This window comes from Tamandua tetradactyla, chromosome 4 (genome assembly GCF_023851605.1).
Source record: "Tamandua tetradactyla isolate mTamTet1 chromosome 4, mTamTet1.pri, whole genome shotgun sequence".
Classification (NCBI taxonomy): Eukaryota; Metazoa; Chordata; class Mammalia; order Pilosa; family Myrmecophagidae; genus Tamandua; species Tamandua tetradactyla.
Genome location: NC_135330.1, coordinates 103,940,859 through 103,963,760, shown reverse-complemented (window position 1 = coordinate 103,963,760; position 22,902 = coordinate 103,940,859). Strand labels below are relative to the sequence as shown.

Genomic DNA, 22,902 nt, shown 5'->3' with positions numbered 1-22,902 from the left:
ACTAATATACTTAAATTATTTTATAACAAATTCAACCACTTAAAGGAAACATGTTTTTAACTTTTTACTTTCATCTAGTTGAACCACATAAAATTTAAACTTCTTGACAACAAATTAATGTCTTTCTTACATCTCAAGGATCTCCAACACTTCCACTGCTGGGAAGTTAATGCATGATGTTTGAATGGATAAATAAGGGACTATACAGTTTGAAGTAATTATGCTGATGTAAGGGCTATGCTGAGGCTTCCGAACCCACCATATGTATAATTTCCCACATAGAATTTAAATTGTTCTCATGGATTTTGTTTATTCGATTATTTTTGAAAATAATAATCAACTGTGGAAACATGGAATTTCTCCTTATTCAGATTATGGAGGATTCTGCAGTCTGTTTGAACTTTTGCATGAGTAGTAAAACCAGAGGTTCCCACTATGGGAAAAAAGGTCAGAAGTAATTTTTTCTAGGGAAATATTGTCAGTGTTCTATATTCAAAGTAATTTTGTTTGCTGAACTTTAATTGATGCTTACCTTTTTCTTTGGTAACACATCGTGCACTTGATAATGAACTGTCAACACTTAAATGAAATTCCAGGTATCTTTTCTCCTACAAACAGGATGTCTGGTTGGGAAATCAGATGTGTTTTCCCAGTTGGTACAAGGAGAGACAGTGTGGAGAGAAGGAATGGAATTTCTCCAAAAGCAGAGTCGAGGTGAGTTCTAGGAACCTGTGCATCAGTAATGGAGGGGCATCTTGCATGAGTAGTAGGTCCTTGGAAATATTAATTTCAGGTTCCTTAAGTGAGTTATGATTTCTGAAATGTAGACAAGGATATTGGAGAATTTTCTTCATATGTGGTCATTATTTTATCAACTTAACTTCTATTCAAGTGTGTTTGACTTTGGAAAGCAGATATTCATGTACTATTAGAATTTAATTTTCACATAATGAGTCTTGTCCTGGTCTTACTCTCAGATGATTTTCCATCTTTTTTCCTCCCTGATATCCCAACTTCTTTTTATTTTTGTTTATATTTCAATCCTGAAAATCTTCTGTGATTTCTAATGCACCATAATGTTTCCTTCTGTTCAGACTTTTCCCCAATTTGGTATTCTTTTTCAGCCAAATGTTAGTGTTTAAAATGTACTGATGGATATTTTGGAATTTTCAATGTTTTTATTTACATAATCATACTCCAATATTTTACTGTTTTTTTACCCAAATAATTCTAGGCAGGAAAATTGCCTTTAAAAAGCAAGATACAATAATAATGCAACCTAATTACAGAAAAGACAGTTCCAACATCATGTCTTTGGTAAGCTTTATTTGCGTGAACCTTAGTTTTCCAAATAAATATGTGGGGACTGCAAAAAAGAGGAATTGAGTACAGTAACCTAGCTGTAATTAATGTTGGAATTAGAAACTAATTCACCAATCCTGTGATAGTTTAAATTAAGGGAAAATAAAGCTGAACACAAAACTCTGAGTTCTTATTAAAGATGACTGCATAAACATAGTTCATCTACATAAACTTTCAAACACGAAGCTCAAAATTTATTGAACAGCTATGCAATTTCATGTTATATTAGAGAAAATCTCCATGCTTGAAGGTCAGTAATGTGTATATAAAACTGAAATGGGAAAAATTTTAATTAGAGACTTTCATTGAAGGATTAGTTGAGAATTTATTTGTAGGGAAATGAAAAAATGTATGTATATGAACAAATGCTTGACAGTCTCTCATCTAATTTTCTACAGCAGATATCTCACATTCAAAAAAATTCCTTTCAGTGTAATGATTTGCATGAAGATTCCACACACAGACCCACAGTGACTCAACATGCATTATATCCCATGAGAAACAAACCATATTTAAGCAAATCACTTCTAAGTGTACCCAATGACTGGTCATCTTTCAATCAACATAAACAGATTCATACTAGAAATAAATCATATGAATGCCATCAAAGTGATATGGGCTTTATTACAAGCTCTGGCAACAGAGAATATACTGGAACTCAAACTGGAGAGAAACCCTATGAATGCCGTACATGTGGCAAAGCCTTCATTCACTGTTATATCCTCAAGCAACATGAGAGAACTCACACTGGAGAGAGACCCTATGAATGTTATCAGTGTGGGAAAGCTTTCAGTCAATATTCTTATCTTCAGCAGCATGTGAGAACTCACACTGGAGAGAAACCCTACGAATGCCATCAATGTGGGAAAGCCTTCAGTCAACATTCTCATCTTCAGAAACATGAGAGAAGTCACACTGGAGAGAAACCCTATAAATGCCATACCTGTGAAAAAGCCTTCAGTCAACTTTCCTATCTTAGAGAACATGACAGAACACACACTGGAGAGAAACCCTACAAATGCCACACATGTGGGAAGGCCTTCATTCATTATTTTGGTCTTAGACAACATGAGAGAACTCACACTGGAGAGAAACCTTATGAATGTTATCAATGTGGGAAAGCCTTTACTCAGTATTCACATCGTCAACAGCATGAGAGAACTCACACTGGAGAGAGACCGTATGTGTGTGAGCAGTGTGGGAAGGCTTTCACTCAATATTCTCATCTTCAGAACCATGAGAGAAGCCATACTGGAGAGAAACCCTATGAATGTCATACATGTGGTAAAACCTTCAGTCAGTATCAGAATGTTAGACGACATGAGAGAACACACACTGGAGAGAAACCCTATAAATGTCATACATGTGGAAAAGCCTTCAATGATTGTTCTTCTTTCAGAAAACATGAGAGAACTCACAATGGAGTGAAATCCCCTGAGTGTCACCTATGTGGGAAAACCTTCAGTTGTTATTCTTATTTTAGACGACATGCAAGAACACACACTGGAGAGAAACCCTATGAATGCCAAACATGTGGGAAAGCCTTCATTGACTGTTCAGCCTTAAGAAAACATAAAAGAACTCACACTGGAGAGAAACCCTATAAATGTCATTTATGTGGAAAAGCTTTCAGTCAATATCATAATCTTAGACGACATGATAGAACCCACACTGGAGAGAAACCCTATGAATGCCATACTTGTGGTAAAGCCTTTATTGATTGTTCTTCTGTGAGGAAACATGAGAGAACTCACACTGGAGAGAAACCCTATGAATGTCATACATGTGGTAAAGCCTTTAGTCGATGTTCTCATCTTAGACAACATGAAAGAATACACACTGGAAAGAAACCCTATGAATGTCATATATGTGGGAAAGCCTTTATTGATTGTTATACTCTCAGACGACATCACAGAATACATACTGGAGAGAAACCCTATGAATGCAATACATGTGGAAAAGTCTTCATTAATTGTTCTGCCCTCAGACGACATGAGAGGACTCATACTTGAGAAAAACCATATGAATACAATCTATGTGTGAAAATTTTCAGTCAGTTTCACCTTAGAAAATGTGAGCAAATACACACTGGAGATAAATGCTATGAATGCCATCTTGTGGGAAAATCATCAGTCGATATTTTAATCTTATATAACATGAGAGAACACACCTAGAAAGAAACCCTGTGATTGCCATACATCTGGGAAGGCCTTCAATCAATGCTATACCCTCAGACAACATGAGAGAATCTAAACTTGAGAGAAACCCCATGAATGTCATCTATGTGGGAAAGCTTTAGCTCATAGTTCTGCCTTCAGGAAACATGAGAGAATGTGTAGTGGACAGAAGCCATAGGAATATCATCTTTATGGGAACACCTTAATTTTTCTAATTTAAGATAGCATGAAATTATTTGAACTGGAGAGGAAACCCTAAGTCAATATCCTGGCATTAGATAGAGTGAGAGAACTCACACTACACTGTTTGAGTATAGAAGAGGTTTTAACCATAGCTTTAAACTCTAAACACACCAGAGAATGCACATGGTGAAAAGCATCATGTAATCAACATGGTAGTGCCTTTAATCATCAAGTACTATTGCAATTAATATAAAAGAAACTTACACAGGGAAGAATCCATATGAGTTTCTAACTTGTAGAAAAATCCTTAGTAGTGGGCTGATGAACTACCATATGAAAGAAGTCACAGAAAAACTCCAGTGAAAGTGGAAAGTCCTCATCTACCATTCTGCTAAGCAAGCAGAGTAATTACATATGAGAAATTCTGTATCTGTACTCGAGATGGGAGTGCCTTATTTGTAACCAACCCTTTAAATAAAATTAGTGGGTTCCATAGGAATGAATCATGAGGTCTGTAGTTACTGTGTATGAATAATTACTGGGCAGGAGTTACTGTGTCTGTGAGGAACAACATTATTTTGTTTGATGGGACTGTGCAAATTATTGTATGTTTGGTGGCTGAGTTATAGATTAGCAGTAGAAATGCTATATTTCAGGAGAATGTGAAGTCTGATTTGTGAATTTCCTGGAATAAATGAATACGCTTCTGTGGTTGCCTTTAATGGACCAATGATGGACATTATTTGGATCAGTGATTAAATATCTGAAGGGTAGGAACAATTATGTTTGCTTTGTTTCTGACCTTAGAGGGAACAATACTTCATCTGAATAACAGTATTTATGAATGGGTGAAAGGGTCCTGCACACAGGAGTTCACTGAGTCAAGCAGACATTGACAGTTCCTATTTCTCCTCACTAATAACTGATCAGGCAATATCAGTCCAAACCCACTGGAACGGTTATCCTAACAATCAGAGTAACAATATATTCCAAAACCTATAGGGCAAAACCATTATAATGGTCCAAATTTGGAAATCCAGTCCTTGATATTAATTTTGGAAAGGTTATCCAGAGCATGCAAATATGAAAAATTTCCAGCTCATTTCATAATTGTAAAAGATTAATCAATGATTTTCCAATGATTTTCGGGCTACGTTCGGGCACTAGAAGTATTTCTATTCTCATCAGCAAACCTGACATTTCATGAAATACTGAAAAATTGCTTTGCCTATAGACCAAGGAAATTTTGTCTTCTCTTGTAACTTCCATTACATAAAGACATAGGAATGGACTTGTATAGTGTATTAATTCAGAATGAAAGAAATGCAGAAATCTTGGGGTTAAAAATAGGTGACCTTCTGGTTGCAGATGACATTAGGTATATAGAAACCATTATTAAATTTGCTAAAGAAAACTAGAGGCCATTACCAATTTTAAGAATGACACAGAGCCTGAAGTAACAGTAGAATTCAATTTCTATATAGTAGAAATTTATTGAGAGAGGCAATCTATGTTACTGAGCCCATAAATTCATGGTGCCAGAATTTGCATGTCCAGTTTAGAATTATATCCACCCTGCATAAGAAGCTGTCGTGGGAAATTCAGCTATTTCATGGATGTCATTTAGGTTAAGTCTCATTCTCCTAGAAGGGATTGTCTTCACCCTCTCACTCACCAGGATCTCTTGCCTCACTGGGTGTGAAAAGTTGTATATTCCCAATTGACTATGTCATGCCACAGACATCCATCGTAATGAGATCCTTGTCATATACATAAGTATGTGTAATATAAAAGGTTCCTTTTCACACCACCAACTGTTCCAGAGGTCCCTCTGCTACACTAGGAAAAGTGTTTAATTTTCTAATCACATTCTATCCACAAACCAGACTAGACTGCTAAGCCATTGACAGGTACATGGGGATGCTTAGATCCAAGTGTTCCAAGTTTATTATGATCACTTGCAGTTCAGCCCATTGGGCACTTTTTCCAATGCCAGGGGTGGTATATCATCTGATTGATGCAAGGGAAATAGCAGCATCTCCCCCAAAAGATACCAGATGGCTTTAGCTTGGCTTACTCTAGTGAATCAGCACAGAGCATCTGGTGGGATGTCCATGAGTCAGGGTCCTCTGGTACTGCAGCAGCCCATATTTGCTGGGCATATTGCCAACCACTCATGCAGGCATGTCACTTCCTGGGCATGTAGGCAAGCACAGTCCTAAATTTACCACTTCCATCCGATGATATGTTATTGGGTATTTCCTGGGTAAAAGTACTGATTACTCAGAATGTGGTATGTGATGAGGATTTCGATCCTCAGGAGTACCTCAGAGCCCCTGGTAATCCTTTCCATTTCCATCACAGACCAATAGAACACAAGGAGTTGTCTTTCACAGGAGTTATGCTGGGCTGCATAAAATCCTATGGCTGTTTGTTCTGTATGATCTGTTTTCATGTTTCCCTTCTACTGGAACGCAACATCAATGTCTCAGTAGCTTTAATTGCAGAGTGGTACCACTCAATGAGTCCTTACTTTTGGCCATTGTGATTTGTTACTTGAGTCATTCATTCCAGCATTCTGTTGCCCACTTGAAGGTAATAAGGAGCATGAAAGGCTGCCATTATGCAATGGGAATACTGTGCCACATGAATTGTAAATGAGATATTTTTATTTGATTGGAGTACTGTATGTCAGTTAACACAGCTGCCTAAACACCTTATGGGAGGGCACATAATGACAGCTGCTTGGCTCTGCCTATTTCTACACATCTGCTCTTTCTATTGATACTGCCAAGCATCCCCGAACATCTGTGTCTCTGTCAGTTCTGAAGTAAATGTTCTCCAAGTGTCTGCATCTGAGGTTTCTCCAAAATGTTTCCCCTTTTAAAAGACTCCAGTCAAGACTCACCATTAATGGGCGGAGTCACATCTCTAATCAAAATGTCACACCCACACTTGGGTGTGCTACATCTTCATGGAAATCATCTATTCTAAAAGTCACATGCACACAACTGGGAGAGTCACAGCTCCATAAAGGTAATCTAATCACAAGCACTTCTTTGTTCCTTCCCTCCTCTCAAACCCCCCTCATTTATTGCTGATCTTCTTCCTGTAGGTACTTGGAGGGGTCCTCTCCCATGGTCTTCCTTCCTCCTTTCCTTTTCCCTCCTTTATCCTTATGGTTCCCTCCTCCCCCCTGTATTAGAGCAGCTGGGAGCTTACAGAACAATCATACATCAAAATAAGATTCCTATATACCACCCTATTATTAATGCCTTGCATTGGTGCAGAACATTTGTTACAATTGATGATAGCACATTTTTATAACTGTACTATTAACTATAGTCCATGGCTTAATCTGGGGTTCACCATTTCTGTATGGTTCCATGGACTTTTTAAAGTTGTTTTTTGTTGTTCTTGTTTTTTAACATGGGCAGGCACCGGGAATCGAAACTGGGTCTCTGGCATGGCAGGCGAGAACTCTGCCATTGAGCTGCCACGGCCCACCCTAAAATATTTTCATTTTGTTACCCTTTGTTCCAGTTTACTAACTTCCAGAATGCAATGTACCAGAAATGGAACGGCTTTTAAAAAGGGGGAATTTAATAAGTTACTAGTTTAAAGTTCTAAAGCAGAGAAAATGTCCCAATTAAAACAAGTCCATAAAAATATCCAATCTAAGGCATCTAGGTAAATACATCTTGGTTCAAGAAGGCTGAAGGCATTCAGCGTTTCTCAGCTGCAAGGGCACGTGGTGAACATGGCGGTATCTGCTGGCTTTCTTTCCAGGCCTCTTGCTTCATGAATCTCCCCAGGAAGTGTTTTCCTTCTTCATCTCCAACAGTCGCTGGCTGGTAGACTCTCTACTTCATGGTTCTGCAGCATTCTCAAAAAGAAACTTTCTCCAAAATGTCTCCTCTTCCAGTAAACTAATCAAGACCCATGCAGAATGGGTGGAAACAAGTCTCCATTTAATCAAGCTTAATAACCACAACTGATTCACAGCTCTGTGGAAATAACCTAATCAAGTTTCCAATCTATACTGCTGAATAGGGATTAGAAGAAAACGTTGCTCTCATAAAACTGATTAGGATTAAAACATGGCTTTTCTAGGGTACATAAATCCTTTCAAACTGGCACACCCTATAAATAAACAAACATTTCCCCTTTTAACTACATTCAGATATATATTTCAGGGCTCTTAATTATGTCAGAGTGTTGTGCCACCACTTCCACCACCTATTACAAAACATTTCCATTGCTCCAAAAGGACCACTGTATATTTTAAGCCTTGATCTCTCATTCCTTATCCCCACCCTGTCCAACTAACTTTCCCCTTTTAACCACATTCACATATATATTTCAGTGCTGTTAATTATGTCACAGTATTGTGCTACTACCTCCACCAGCATGGTTCCAAACAGGACCACTGTACATTTTAAGCCTTGACCTCCCATTCCCTATCCCCGCCCTGTCCCCTGGTAACTTATATTCTACAGTCTGACTCTGAGTTTGCTTATACTGATTAGTTCCAATCAGTGCGATCACACAATATTTTTGTGATTGGCTTTTATCATTCAACATGATGTCTCAGGATTATGACTTGATCAGCTACTGCCTTTTGTCTTAGCAGGTTCTCTTTGCCTTTACTCTTCAGAGTAGAGAGCCAGAAAAACAAACAAATCTCTCTTCCTAGTATAAATCACCTCTCATTACATTTTTATTCTGGTATTCTGTTAAAAAAAAAAACCCACTTCCTCAACAGAGGTTAGAATGGAATAGAGAACCACTTCATATCACATATGGAAATTACCATATATCTTTCTAATTATAAAGATTAGTTCTTCTTTTTATCTCTTTCCCTTTTCTTCATATACTTTGCCCTTCTGTTCTTCCTTACCAGGTCAACTTTTTGTTGCTCCAGCAGAAAGGACTTCTATTTGTTCTACCCAGAACAGCTCACAGAGAGACCAGGAAATATTCTACAGGCAAGGCAGAAGCCATGCCCCTTATTACCAGTACTAAACTCAGTGAACCATTTAGTGTGCTCCTTCTCTTTATCCTGAAAGCTAAGTAGGCTTCCACGTCCACTCCTTGAAAACATTACAAATCAGACCAAGATTAAAAATAATTTTTAAACAAATTAGTGTTTAGTTTTAGTACTGACTACAGTGAAGGTGGTTTTCATACTGGTACTACATGGTCATCATCCTGGTTTTCCTCCCACTTCTCAAGGCATTGATTTTCAGTCTCCATGGTCAGCTCAGTCCCCTCTGCGTGACATCAGCACTAACAGGTTTCAAGTTTACAGTCCTTGGTTCTGCTCTTCTCACTCTTGACTCTTCTCCCTACACAATCTCACCTATGAACATAGTCTCGTCTGTTACCATGGTTTCAGTTATGCTCTGGAGGAGTGACTCTCAAACATACACCTCCAGCACAGACTTCTCTGATCTCCATGCTCGCATATCAAATAACCTACTCAATATCTACCTCATATATCTCAAACTCAACATGCACACAAATGGATCTGTACCATCCTTTTATACCCTCATTCCAAAACCTGGTCCTCTTCTAGGACTCCCCATCTCAATGAAGGGTAATACCACCCATCCTTTGTATCTGGACACTTCACTCTCATCCCCTGTAACAAATTTTGTTTTGCCAGTTTATAAATACTTGTAGAGTCCATAAATTTCCCTCTATCAATTCCAAGTCCATCTTTGTCTTTTTCTCAAACCACGTCCCCCTGCCCCTCAACTTGCTCTTCTCTAATCTAGTTTCTACGCTGTAGCTAGAATGGTCAGCTTTTCAACAGGCAAATGTAATCGTGTCACTTCCTTCTTAGCACGTCAACAAATTCCCATTGCTCTTAAGAGCATTTTTAGAATGCTTATCAGGCCCTGCATGACCTTCCCCTGCCTACCCGTCCAGCTGCATTTTGGGGACTCTTCCCCTCTCTCTGAACTCCAGTCAACTGGCATTCTTTCAGGTCTTTCAACAGCTCATGATGCTTCCTTCCCTCAGGTCTATTGCACATGCTGTTCCCTCTGCCTGGAACACCTTAATTCCCTAAAATCTACTCTAACTTCTACTAAAAAGTTATTTCCTCAGGAAACTTTTCCAGATTGCCTCCTTACCTTACAGGGAAGAACTTTATATGCATACATATTTTCTGTGCTCTGTAGGTACAGAAACTCACTCCCTCACTGCTGGGAACATACACAGAAATAGGGATGGCCCAGGTACTGTAAAAAACACATACATAGCCAAGGATTCTCCAGTGAATGTTTACATATGCTCTGAGCAAAATTGGAAGGAATGAGCCAACAGGCCATTCATTTTCGACATCTTCAATTTGAGAATCAGAAGTTTCAAGAAAGAACTTGCCATTGCGAAATACAAGATAAATAGTCCTGGCATTCACTGGAGTATGGATGTAACTAAAAACCAGCAACAGAAGTGGAGATGAAGTGCAAAGCTTCATCCCTTGGCCATCCTACACTTGGTAATACTGAGCAGCACAGACCATCTCCCAGTAGCTTCCATTCTCTCAGTATGTAGACCATCCCCAGTTAGATTGTGGTCTAATAATTCTTTTTTTAATAACTGTATTAGCTAGCGTTCTCTAGAGAAACAGAATCAGCAGGAGATATCTGTAGATACAAAATTTATAAAAGTGTCTCACATAAGCATGAGAATGTAGAGTCCAAGGTCTGTAGGGTAGGCTGCCAGCTAGTAACTCTGATGAAAGTCCACAACAAACTCTCAGGAGAGGCTGGCTGGGCAACCATGGGAATGGAAGAGTCCAAAATCCATAGGGCAGGCTGTGAAACTGATGACTCCGATGAAGGGTCTGGATGAACTCCACAGGAGAGGCTCGCTGGCTGAAGCAGGAAGGAAGGACTGTCTCTTCTGAATTCTCCTTAAAAGGCTTCCAGTGATTAGATTAAGTGTTACTCACTGGAGAAAACACTCCCCTGAACTGATTACAGATACAGTCAACTATGGATGCAGCTGACATGATTTAAATCCATGAAATGTCCTCATAGCAACAGACAGGTGAGTGCTTGACCGACCAGACGACTGGGCACCAGCACCTGGCCAAGTTGACACATGAACCTGACCATGACAAGAATATAGCTCAAATTTCCATTCGATATTTATTGTATATATTACCTCTGGTAAAAATGTTTATTGCTATGGGTAATGAAAGGAGTGTTAAAAAACATGAAGAAGGAGAAGAAGAACACTAGCAGATTAACATTCCCTGAGGAGGAAAAGATACCTTTTTCCTGGAGATAACCACACTGTACCAGAAAAGAGCAATCTCAAAAAAAGAAAGAGAGAAAACATTCAACATATGCAGGGCAAGAATGAGACAAATAACTGAAAACTTTTATCAGGGCAGTGCAATGGTGGCTTGGTGGCAGAATTCTTGCCTGCCATGCCAGAGTCCCGGGTTTGATTCCTGGAGCCTGCCCATGTAAAAATAGATAAATAAAAATAAAATAATTTAAAAAAAAGAACTTTCGTCAGTTAAAAGGAAGGTATGCTAAAGGTCTAGAATAACTTGAACCAGATGTCAAATAACTGCAGAAATCCAACCAACAAGTAAACTGAAGATGAGAGAAAAATGACCTAAACTAATCCAGAAAATCAGTTACCTAGATAACAGCAAAAAATCACAAATGGGGTGGGCCACGGTGGCTCAGCAGGTAAGAATGCTTCCCTGCCAAGCCCGAGGACCCGGGTTCAATTCTCGGTGCCTGCCCATGTAAAAAAAAAGATAGAAAAAATCACAAATGACACTAGAAAGCCCAAAGATACTGCACAAAAGAACAAAATTCATATAAGATACAGGAGTTGAAATGAGTAAAATTAAGGATATGTAAACAAATCCTCTAAATCAATTCAATGAGGAGAAGAATGTGGCAAAAGAGATGAACACCTTGAAAGCCATAATTACATGGAATCTGGATGAGGCCATGAGATCTTGGTGGTTTGTACAGGTTACTGTGATGCTACAATATATCCCAGAGTAATGTAGGCAAAGAATAAAAAAGATTTACAAAGTCCCCTTGGAGGACTAGAGAGAAAGGAGGAAATACTAAACTTCCTTATCTGAGGAATTGGGGACAACCAATTCAATAGGCTGAGCCCTTGATCTTTTGGCTCACCCCTATTAAACTAATTCCTGCAAAGGAGAAGCAAAGCCTACTTATAATTATGTCTGAGTCACCCCTGGGGAACCTCTTTTGTTGCTCAGATGTGGCCTCTCTCTCTAAGCCAACTTAGATGAACTCACTGCCCTCCACCTTATGGGAGACATGACTCCCAGGGATTTAAATCTCCCTTGCAACATGGGACAGAATTCCTGGGATTCACTGGTATCATGGAATTGAGAAAGCCTTCTAGACTAAAAGGGGGAAAAGCAAAAGAGGAAAAATAAAAGTTTCAATGGCTGAGAGATTTTAAACAGTCAAGAGGTTATTCTGGAAGTTATTCTTATACATTATACAGATATCCCTTTATAGTTTATGGTGTATTGGAGTGGCTAGAAGGAAGTTCCTGAAACTGTTGAACTATGTTCCAGTGGGAAAACTGTACAACTATATAGCTTTTACAGTGTGACTATGAAAGCCTTGTGTCTGATGCTCCTGTTATTGAAGGTATGGGCAGATAAATCAAAAAGAAAAAAGGATAGGGCAGTGCAATGGTGACTCAGTGGGTAGAACTCTCACCTGCTATGCTGAAGACCTAGGTTCGATTCCCGGTGCCTGCCCATGTGGGAAAAAAAGTGATTAAAAAAAAGAAATGAGGATAAAAGTATGTAAATAATAGGTCATGATATAGGGAAAGAAACTGGGTAAATTGAAATGCTGGTGGCCAATGAGAGGGAGAGATAAGGGGTACTGGATGTATTAGTTTTTTCTTTTTATTTATTTTTCTGGAGTGACACAAATGTAAAAATGATCACGGTGATGAATATACAACTACTTGATATTGTATAATTTGGATGGACTGTATGTGTGTGAAAATTTCTCAATAAAAATATTAGAAAACAAAAAGAGAGAAAGATGAAGGATATAAAGAAGGAGACACTAGGTGAACATAAAGAAAAGCTAGGAAGTTTGCCAAAAAAAAAAACTTATGGGAATGAATGGGACAACAGAAGATAGGAAAAACACAATGGAAACATACGACAGCAGATTTGAAGAGGCAGATAATGGATCAGTGAACTAGAGGACAAGATATCTGAAAACTTGCAGAAGAGAAAGGGAAAAGAATAGAAAAACTTGAGAAGGATCTTAGGGAATTGATATCATGAAGAGTATGAATATATGTGTTGGAGGTGTCCCAAAATTAGAAGATAAAGGAAGGGGGGACTAAAGAATAACAGGAATAATCACCAAAAATTTCCCAACTCTTTGTTAATGGATTAAACTCAATCAAAAGTCATAGACTATCAGAATTGATAAAAACAGGATCCAACTATATGCTCTCTATAAAAGACTTACTTTAGACAAAAAGGGAAAATACAGCTACCCATGCTCTTTTCTGGTTGCTGTTTGCATGGAATCTATATTTCAAATCTTTCACTTGCAAAGGACTATTGCTGAAATCCTTAGTTAGTTCTTGGTTTTCTTGTTCTCCTTAAGGATGCTGAACTTTTTGATGCTTGGAAAGTGTGGTAAGAAATACTTTTTCCATAAAATCTGACATCTCAGATGGTTTGTTGCAAGTTGAGCTTGATTTGTTTCCATAAAATCTGATATCTCAGATGGTTTGTTGCTAGTTGAGCTTGATTTGCATCTACCATTTGAACAAGGCCTTTTCTTTCTTATTAAACATAGTCTTCACACACTCCCCAACAGAATAAGTTATACGTTGTGATAAGATGAGGACTGAGATTGGTGATGAGAACAGGAATTTCCTGGCATCCCACTAGCTCCAGGAATGGCCATCCCTCCAGTGCAGCAGAGGAGGTGATAGTGAGAGAACTAAGAGTTTCAGAAGCCTGAAGAAATCCAATGGCTGGGGCAAACCCAGCAGCCCCTGCATATGGTGAGGAAATTATACTGGTTGTACCAAAAGCAGCAACTGTGGGGGCTCAAGATTTGGCTGGCCATCATTAGTAGGAAGTTCTAAGTGCATAAAATCTCTGCTTTTGTCATTATTATATCTCACATTAAGGCTGGTGAGCTTGGAGAAGTCATTGAGCAAAGTGCAGCATGCATTACTGACATTCTGGCCATCCAGAACCACTTTGGCATAATTTGCATTATCATCAGCACACTGAAGCAAGGCTTAAAACTGATTATTCTTTTCAAAGATGGTAATCTTCCAGACTGAACCAAATTTAGAAAATATCCAATGAAGAGCTTCTAGAATAAGAGGATAAAATAGGTTTTCAATAATTATTTGGCAGGACTGTGCCTTCATATACAGGAGCTCCTGTAAGGGCCAGGGTTCCTGACTGACAGCACTGATGGCCTGCAAGGCACCTTGGGCTCTGGTTTGATTAGGCAGATTATCAGTCTTCAGTTCTCTGTGGCTGAAAGACTGAATATAGACAGACTAGCTTTAAAAGGCGAGTCATCATAGGTAGTGTAATAGTTCGTCATGGTTACAGCAGCTTCCTCAGAAGCCATATCTAAGAAAGCCTGGTTTTTCCTGTCAACATCAAAAGATCACTTTGCCAAATGGCAACCCAATGATATGACCTCTGCTTTGGTGACATCCCTTGGAATTTATCAAAGACAGAGAACACAGGAAGACAAGCAGGGAGGTCTATTTCCTTTAAATTTCTTGTCATTCTATTAGCATAGACTATAGGAGGAGAATTGTTCATGGAAAAATGTCCCATTATGGTACCAGGAGAAAGATGCTCATCAGATTCCCCACCATACACAGAACTGAGGGAGGAGTGCACTATGTGGGACCGATGGCTCACAGTAAGCAGAGAGAGGAGGCAGTAGTAACAAGGTGGCTCTGGGGATGAGCAGGCGGAGCCTCTTCTGAGAGCCCTAGCGTGCCAGAGGTGGGACAGTGGGAACCTGGTAGAGAATGAACAAGCTCTGGTCACTGCCTTCCCCTCCCTGAAGCTTGTTCCATTCACCTAGCCCACTCCTTGGAGCCCACCCCATCTGTGGAATTTTTAATTGGGTTCTTTGTTTTGTAATTTTTGAGATTTAATATTTCTTTGCATATTTCCAGTCCAAACATTTTATCATGTTTTATGTGTTCTGCCTGTTTGTGGATCATCTGTATTCTCTTAATACTGTCTTTGACAGAGTAAGAGTTTTTACTTAAATAAAGTCCAACTCATGAACTTTTTCTTTCATTGTCTGTACTTTGATGTATCTTAAAAAATGCAAAAATTTATTGCCAAAGCCATGTTTGCCTAGTTTTTCTAATATATTTTCTTTCAGAAGGTTTTCATTTTATGTTTAGGTCACTGATCCATGTGAGTTCATTTTTGTGCAGAACTTAAGTGTAAGTTACTTTAAAACACTTTGTACCTTATTGTGAATAGTTGGGTAATCTGTGATCTTTTTCTCCATTAAGTTCAAGGCACATATATTTCAAGGCACAAATATACTTTGTTATTATCAGTGTTTACCCCAAACTACTATATTTTTCACCTAGATTTATTTCAAATAGTGCTCTCACTTCTTCAGTAGGCACGAATGCTCTTCCAGTGAAACTGTACTAATTAAGTTAAATTTGGCTTTCTTAGTCAATGTCTCATTAACTGAGCTGTATAAACAGTTCTCTGGAATCAGACAATATTGACAAGTAATTTTCTGCTTAAAATATTTTAAATGAAAATTAACATATTCAGGTCAGAGTTAACTCATTCTGCTTACAATGACATATGTCTCTCCTGATACAATGTTCTATGGAAACATTAGAGCCCTGAAGATAAGTTGCATGAAATAAGCCTGACAGTAAAGGGCAAATATTGTGAGCTCTCACTGATATGAAATAATTAGAATAAGCAAATTCAAAGGGTCATAAACTAGACTAGAGGATATAGGGACTAGGATGGAGGTAGGCAATAGGGAGTTAATTCTTATTCTTATTTAAGAATTTGGGGTAATGGAAACTTGATGGTATCACAACATTGTAAATGTAGTTAACACTACTGAATTATGTCTTTGAATGTGGTTAATGGGGGAAATTATGGGTTGTCTAGATATTACTAGAATAAAAAATAAAACAAAAACATAGGCCTCCACAACATGAACACTGAAACCTGATGTAAATTATGTTCTACATTTAATAGTACAATTTTAATATTCTTTCATCAGTTATAACAAAGACACCCTAATAAAGAAAAGTAATAATGGGAGGGGGTATATGGAAATTGTATTATCTGCACGACTGTTCTGTAAACTTACAACTTTTCTAACAAAAATTATTTTTAAAGTTAAAAAATACAATGTCATCTATAATCTATCAAAAGAAGTATGGTAAGATGACAGCATAGGGAACTCTAGGACTCAAGTTTTCCACCAAAACGACTAATAAACAGGCAGGAACTGTTTAAAACAACCACTTTAGAACTCCTGAAGAACAGTTTAAAGATCCAAGGAAGAGGAAGAGGATGATACATTATCAGAAGGTATGGTAAATTTCTCTCTCCATGCAGCTACCACTACTACCAATCCCACTTCTCATGCAGGCAGCTGGGGTACCCGTTCCCTGGCTAGCTCACTCGTGACAGAATGACAGAAAAGAACATAAAATTCCTCTCTTCCAAACCAGGGGTGCACATGGCCAAACACTGACCACAACTTTTTATTTACTTCATTAGAGAAGTTGTGGTTTTATAGAACAATCATTCACAGAATACATGATTCATATATAACACACAACCTCCAACACTTGCAGTAGTATGTAACATTTGCTATAACTGATAGCACATTTTGTAATTTACTGTTTTTAACAGCAGAACCCAGCATTTAGTGAGAAATACCATATTCCCAGCACTGTGTGAAACAATTTACATGGTTTATTTAAAACACCCAGTAACAAGTCTATGAAATATGTCCTATTACTAACATTATAATTGTTTAGGAATTTGTAAGTTAATAGAAAAATCATGTAAAAAATACACCAGCAGCTAACATTGTAAACAGAATTCCTGCATTAAACTATTTTTACTTGGCTTGAGAAGCATCACAAAAAAAATATTAGCAAAATTGGCTTCCTCTAATCAAACAAGTCAATTACAACTGTTTCAAAATTCTGGGGTGACACCAATGTCCTTTCCCCAACTAACAAGAAAAATGCCTCACACTTCATTGTATTCAGAGAATACTGGAAAACTGGCAGAACTCTATTTTATTCATTTCATGATCTAAAAAAATGTATTATTTGGCTGAAGACATGCTGGCCACGGAAAACTGATGCTTACTAGTGAGCTGGTCTTGCTTTACCTGTTCTCTATGTGATGCAGCAGTGTTCCATCCACTTTGTCTTTTGTTGGCAAATCCAACAAAATCCAATGAGTTGACATGTCTCATGTAGGGCTCAACCTACCACAGATGTCTCTTCCCCAAAAGGTTTGGCACAGCGAGAATGAGCACCAACAATGGCATTGTGGAGGCATAACAGTTCTTCAGTTCAGTAATTCTGGAATGGTTTTTGTACCCTGGGAGATGACAGGCTGCCTGAGTTACCTGCCTTTTGTAGCTGAATGGGACAACAGAAATATGCGAAAATTTCTTAACAAGGATGAACTGGTTTGATGGCTGAGGATGGATATGTGACAAGTGGGTCCCAGAAATGGTAAGGAATCTTTACCCTGTCTCCTAGTTGCATACTCCAATGCCACCCGCCAACCATCATGTCGACTCAAAGATGCCAAACGTCTCCCAAAGGGAATCTGAGATATTTTTCCACAAAAGTAAAAAGACATAGAAAAAAGCCAGGAGCATATCATGTGTCTTGGTTAGTGCATCTTGGTTAGTGCATCTATTCAATAAAGGGCCACTGCAGAGTCAGATGTTTTGAGCTAAATGGCACAGTGGGGAAATTAATAGCTGATCCTTGCTGTTCTAGTTTGCTAGCTGCCGGAATGCAACACACCAGAGACGGATTGGCTTTTAATAAAAGGGGATTTATTTTGTTGGTTCTTCAGAGGAAAGGCAGCTAACTTTCCACTGAGGTTCTTTCTTACGTGGAAGGCACAAGATGGTCTCTGCTGATCTTCTCTCCAGGCCCCTGGGTTCCAACAACTTTCCCCAGGGTGATTTCTTTCTCCATCTCCAAAGGCCTGGGCTGAGCTGCAAGTGCTGAGATGAGGAATGCCAAGCTGCTTAGTTGTGCTACGTTGTGATCTCTCATTTAAGCACCAGCCAATTAAGTCAAATGTCACTCATTGCAGCAGACATGCCTCCTAGCCGACTGCAGATGTAATTGGCAACAGATGAGGTTCACGTACCATTGGCTTATGTCCGCAGCAACAAGATTAGGTATGTTCACCTGGCCAAGCTGACAACTGAATCTAATTAACAAACTTGCTAAAACATATTTTTGCCCAAATTGAACAACAGAATCAAGAGGATAGACAAACCTACGCCACTTTTAGCCTGAGTTCCTTGGCGCATAACATTATTCTTAAATGCAGGGAACTCCTCCTCAAAAAAAAAAACCACCATGGAAAATGTAAACTATCCTTTATGTTAACGTTAAGGTGATAGACATGGCTATATAATTCCACTCATGGACAGGATGTGGATGGGACAGACTTGTATCAAACAGCACTGGAGGCATTCATGAGACAAGAGAATCTCCAGTAGAAGACACCCCTGTCCATCTTTTTCTCCCTAGGGATGATGGTGGGCAACGTCATGGAAAATACCAACCACTATATCTCATTTTTGCGTGGAAGCAGCAGCATGGAAGCAGGGCTAGATGGATGGAAGTCAGGCAACAAGAAAATGCACTGAAGAACCATACAGGGAAGACAAAGACCACTAGGGAAAGACAAAAGAAGGGATGAGGCCCAATTTCAGGGTACTGTGGCTTTGGTACAAAAACAGAACAGACAATACAGAAACTGATGTGATGCCTCTGGAATATCAACACTAATGCCAACACTATCAGGAGAAGTGGGTCCCTCTAAATTAGAGGTTGAGGCCATCATAAGACCCAATAAAAAGCAGGAAAATGAGGGCTGGAAGGACTGGGAAGATTTAGAATACTTCACAATTGCTCTCTGAGCACTGAGTACTGAGGACTGAGTGTTACACATGGGTTGCTAAGTCTTCCTGTGCCCCTACCAGGACAGTGAGGAAGACAATTCCACAATTCCAACTGTGAGCACGAGACAGATAATGAAGTGGATTCACATTGACTATAGCCCAATTTTACTCCTTATCCATGGTAGCCATTAAATGCCACCCACTATTTTGAATAGCAGCTTTTAGCTTGTTACTGGAACTTAGTGGAGACTGAACATACAATGACTGATGTGCTCTCTGTGACTCTAAAGCCAGAATTGCCCATAATCATATGGGCACTCATTAATCCTACTAAAAAAGTAGGGCATGTTCAACAAAGCTTCCTCTTCCAAGAGCAAGCCTCAGTAGGATTTCAAAGTTCTACTTTGCTGGATGGGGGCAAGAAGCACACAGAGCATGATCATGCCCTACCCTTGGTTATGTGGGGTAGTCAAGCTGATGGTACAGCTTGTTTCACAGATCAAATTGCAAAACCTGGGACATGGTGACTCAGTTCTCGCCTGCCATGCCAGAATCTTGGGTTTGCTTCCCGGTGTCTGCCCATGTTAAAAAAAAAAAAAAAAAAAATGTAAAACAGAAATTGCAAAATTTATAGCTCACAGAATCCATTGGGCCACTGTGGGAATCTATTCCAAGAGTAACCAACTTTTGATTTACGCTGGATGATAATGTTCTGTCCAATGTGGTGAACACCATGTGGTGGTGATGGCTGTATAGCCTACTCTGACAACATTCTGCTACATATTTAGGAGTCACTGGCTGTTACAATCTGTCCATACGGTCCAGTGACTGGCAAAACGATTGGATTATAAACTCCTCCATGTGGGTACAGGGGTTATAGTAACAGTTGTGAGGTGGGAAGATGATTTTATCATTGTTGACACTCATTGCAAATGACTATTTGAAGAACACAGAGAATTTCCATGCTGACCAACCATGTAACCAACAAACTGCTTATGATTGCATACAGGAGCCACCACAGAACCAGACACATAAGTCCAGCTCAGATGTAAGAATTAACCAAATCATGAGAACTCACTCTAGAAGAGGCAGAGGCCAAAGACAGAACAGTCATGTGATATCATGTTGTGATTCACCCTGGGAATGGAAGAGTTCAAAAATCCATAGGGCTGGCAGTTGAGCTGGTGACTCCAAAGAAAAGTCTGGACAAACTCCAGAGGAGAGGCTCACTGGCTGAAGCAGAAAGAGAGACTATCCTTCTGAATCCTCCTTAAAAGCCTTCTGATGATTAGACTAATCATCACCCATTGCAGAAAACACTCGCCTTAGCTGATTACAAATGCAATCAGCTGTGGATGCAGTCAATGCATCATGATTTAAGTCCATGAAATGTCCTCATTGCAACTGACAGGTCAGCACTTGCCCAACCAGACAACTGAGCACCACCAAGTTGACACATGAACCTGACCATGACAGTCCACTCCCTGTCAACCTGGCAGCCTATACACATCACTTTAAACCACACTTAATCTCTAAATAGAAAATAATAACAGACACACTTTTTTCTCACCTGACAATACTCAGCTGTCCCTGGTACAACCAGAAGCATACTGAATCTTCCCAGAGTAGGATGCAACTCTTTAGGAAATATTCACTCTTAAACTTGATCTCATACAATTTAAATACTATAAAATGAACAAAACAGAAGTATAATCCTTGTTTCTGTAACTGATCATGTGGTCGTAGTTCATATTTATCACTACAATCTTCCACTAACCATTCCATGTTCCCTTTACCCTCAGCAAGTACTTCATATGCCATGGTTCTTTGTCTGGTGGGGTGACCCATTCCTGAAGTTTGAGAGCCATGGGTAGTCCTGCCTGGATTGGGTTGTTGCAGTTTTCCACTGATTGTCAACACAGGGCATGACAGTACTAAAAGACTATATTCCTATATTCCAGGGAAACTCTTTACCTCCATTTTGTAGTTGCAGTCCCATTCACCCTTGATACTCAGGGTCAATCACCCTAGCCAGTAAAGGAATACGTATCTTGGCTTTTTGATCCAGAGAAAGGAATAGCCCAAAGGGACTAGCTGGAAGTCTTAGATTCCAGTTCAAAGGAATCATTGTTTCTCCTGGTGGAAGCACTTTCCCTTCTGGAACTAAAACCTGGAAACCAGCAGCGCACAAAGTTGCAGGGATAGGGAGCATAAATTTTCCTAGTGGATCACTAGGGGTAATAGTGAGTAGTGCCATTCCCATTTCCACCCCTTGGTTCCTGATCCCATGCATCCTGGCTATGGGAGAAACAGCATCATACAGTGGACACTGATTCAGAGCAAACCCACCCTCCTGGAGAACATCACCCCAGCTCTGCAAGGTACTGCCACCTAGTTGGCACCATAATTTGAGTTTTCAAAAGGCCATTCATTCCACCATTCTATCAATCCAGCTACTTCTGCATGACCAGGAATGTGGTAAGACCAGAGAACTTCATGAGCATGTGCCCATTCCTGCACTTCATTTGCTTTGAAGTGTGTTCCTTGATCAAAAGCAATGCTATGTGGTATACCATGACAATGGATAAGTTATTCTGTAAGTCCACAGATGGTAGTTTTTGCAGAAGCATTGTATGCAGGGAAAGCAAACCCATACCCAAAGTATGAGTCTAATCCACTTAAAACAAATAGCTGCCCCTCCCACAATGGGAGTGTACAATGGAATCAACCTGCAACTCTATAGCCGGCTGATCACCTTGGGGAATGGTGCCATATCAGGGGCTGAGTGTGTGTCTCTCCTGCTGGCAGACTGCACACTCAGCAGTGGTTGTAGTCAGGTCAGCCTTGGTGAATGGAAGTCCATGTTTCTGAACCCATGCATAACCTCCATCCCTACCACCACAAGGACTTTGTTCATGAGCCTATTGGGCAATGACAGGAATTGCTGGGGAAAGAGGCTGAGTGGTATCCACAGAAGGGGTCATCTTATCCACTTGACTGTTAAAACTTCCTCTGCTAAAGTCACCCTCTGGTGCACGTTCACAAGGGACACAAATATCTTCCGTTTTTTAGCCAACACAGAAAATCTATCCATATACCTCTTCCCCTGACCTATCACCAATCTTTCAATTGTGTTCTTTCCAAGTCCCTGACCATTTAGCCAAACCATTAACAACAGCTCATGAGTCAGTATACAAATGCACCTCTGGCCAGTTCTCCTTCCAAGCAAAATGAACAACCAGGTGCACTGCTCGAAGTTCTGCCCACTGGGAGGAATTCCCCTCACAACTGTCCTTCAAGGACTCCCAGAAAGAGATGTCCACTTTTGGGTCGTGCCTGCATATCATGCTGAACCATCTCTAAACCAGGCCCCCGTTTTCTCTTCCTCAACAATTCACTGTAAGGAACTCCCCAAGAGGCCATAGCTCTGCTCTGGGAAACAGAAGGTAATGTGTCAGGAGTGGAAACCATGGGCATCAAGGCCACTTCCTCATGTAGAAACTTAATTTGTGCCTTCAGGACCTGCTCTGGCCCTGTCTTGTGTATGCCATTTCCATTTCATGATGGAGTGCTGCTGTGCATGCCCAACTTTATGGCTTGGTGGGTCGGAAAACACCCAGCTCATGATAGGTAACTCAGGTTTGATGGTAACTTGGTGGCCAATGGTTAAGTTTTCAGTCTCTGTGAAGGCCCGGTAGCAGGCCAAAAGCTGTTTCTCAAAAGGAGAGTAATTATTTGCAGCAGACGTAAGGCTCTGCTCCCAAACCCTAAGGGTCTGTGTCGTGATTCTCCTATAAGGGCCTTCCAAAAGTACTACACAGCATCTCTATTTGCCACTGACACTTCCTGCACCATTGGATCTACTGGTCGAAGTGGCAGAACAGCTTATACAGCTACCTTGACCTGTTGAAAAGTCTCCTCTTGATCAGGTCCCCACTTAAAATCAGCTGTTTTTCTAGTCA

General features: G+C 39.7%; 2 protein-coding genes and 1 pseudogene across 8 annotated transcripts in view; 1 reads left to right on the top strand and 2 right to left on the bottom strand.

Annotated features, from left to right (window-relative positions):
* Positions 1 to 11,381, top strand: part of LOC143681245 (uncharacterized) — a 74,258-nt gene extending 62,877 nt beyond the window's left edge. For 2 of the 3 annotated variants that reach the window (XM_077158096.1, XM_077158095.1), the window contains exons 5-7: positions 619 to 714; positions 1,235 to 1,317; positions 1,761 to 11,381. In XM_077158096.1, coding sequence (XP_077014211.1) covers positions 619 to 714; positions 1,235 to 1,317; positions 1,761 to 3,374 — 1,793 coding nt within the window. In that variant the 3' untranslated portion in view covers positions 3,375 to 11,381. The remainder of the gene's footprint in view (positions 1 to 618; positions 715 to 1,234; positions 1,318 to 1,760) is intronic. The other variant, XM_077158097.1, reaches the window with a different exon arrangement.
* The window catches only part of LOC143681249 (uncharacterized), a 147,816-nt gene that overhangs the window by 100,896 nt on the left and 24,018 nt on the right, over positions 1 to 22,902 (bottom strand). The window lies entirely within an intron of this gene.
* On the bottom strand, positions 8,199 to 20,877 carry LOC143681248 (polypyrimidine tract-binding protein 3 pseudogene; annotated as a pseudogene).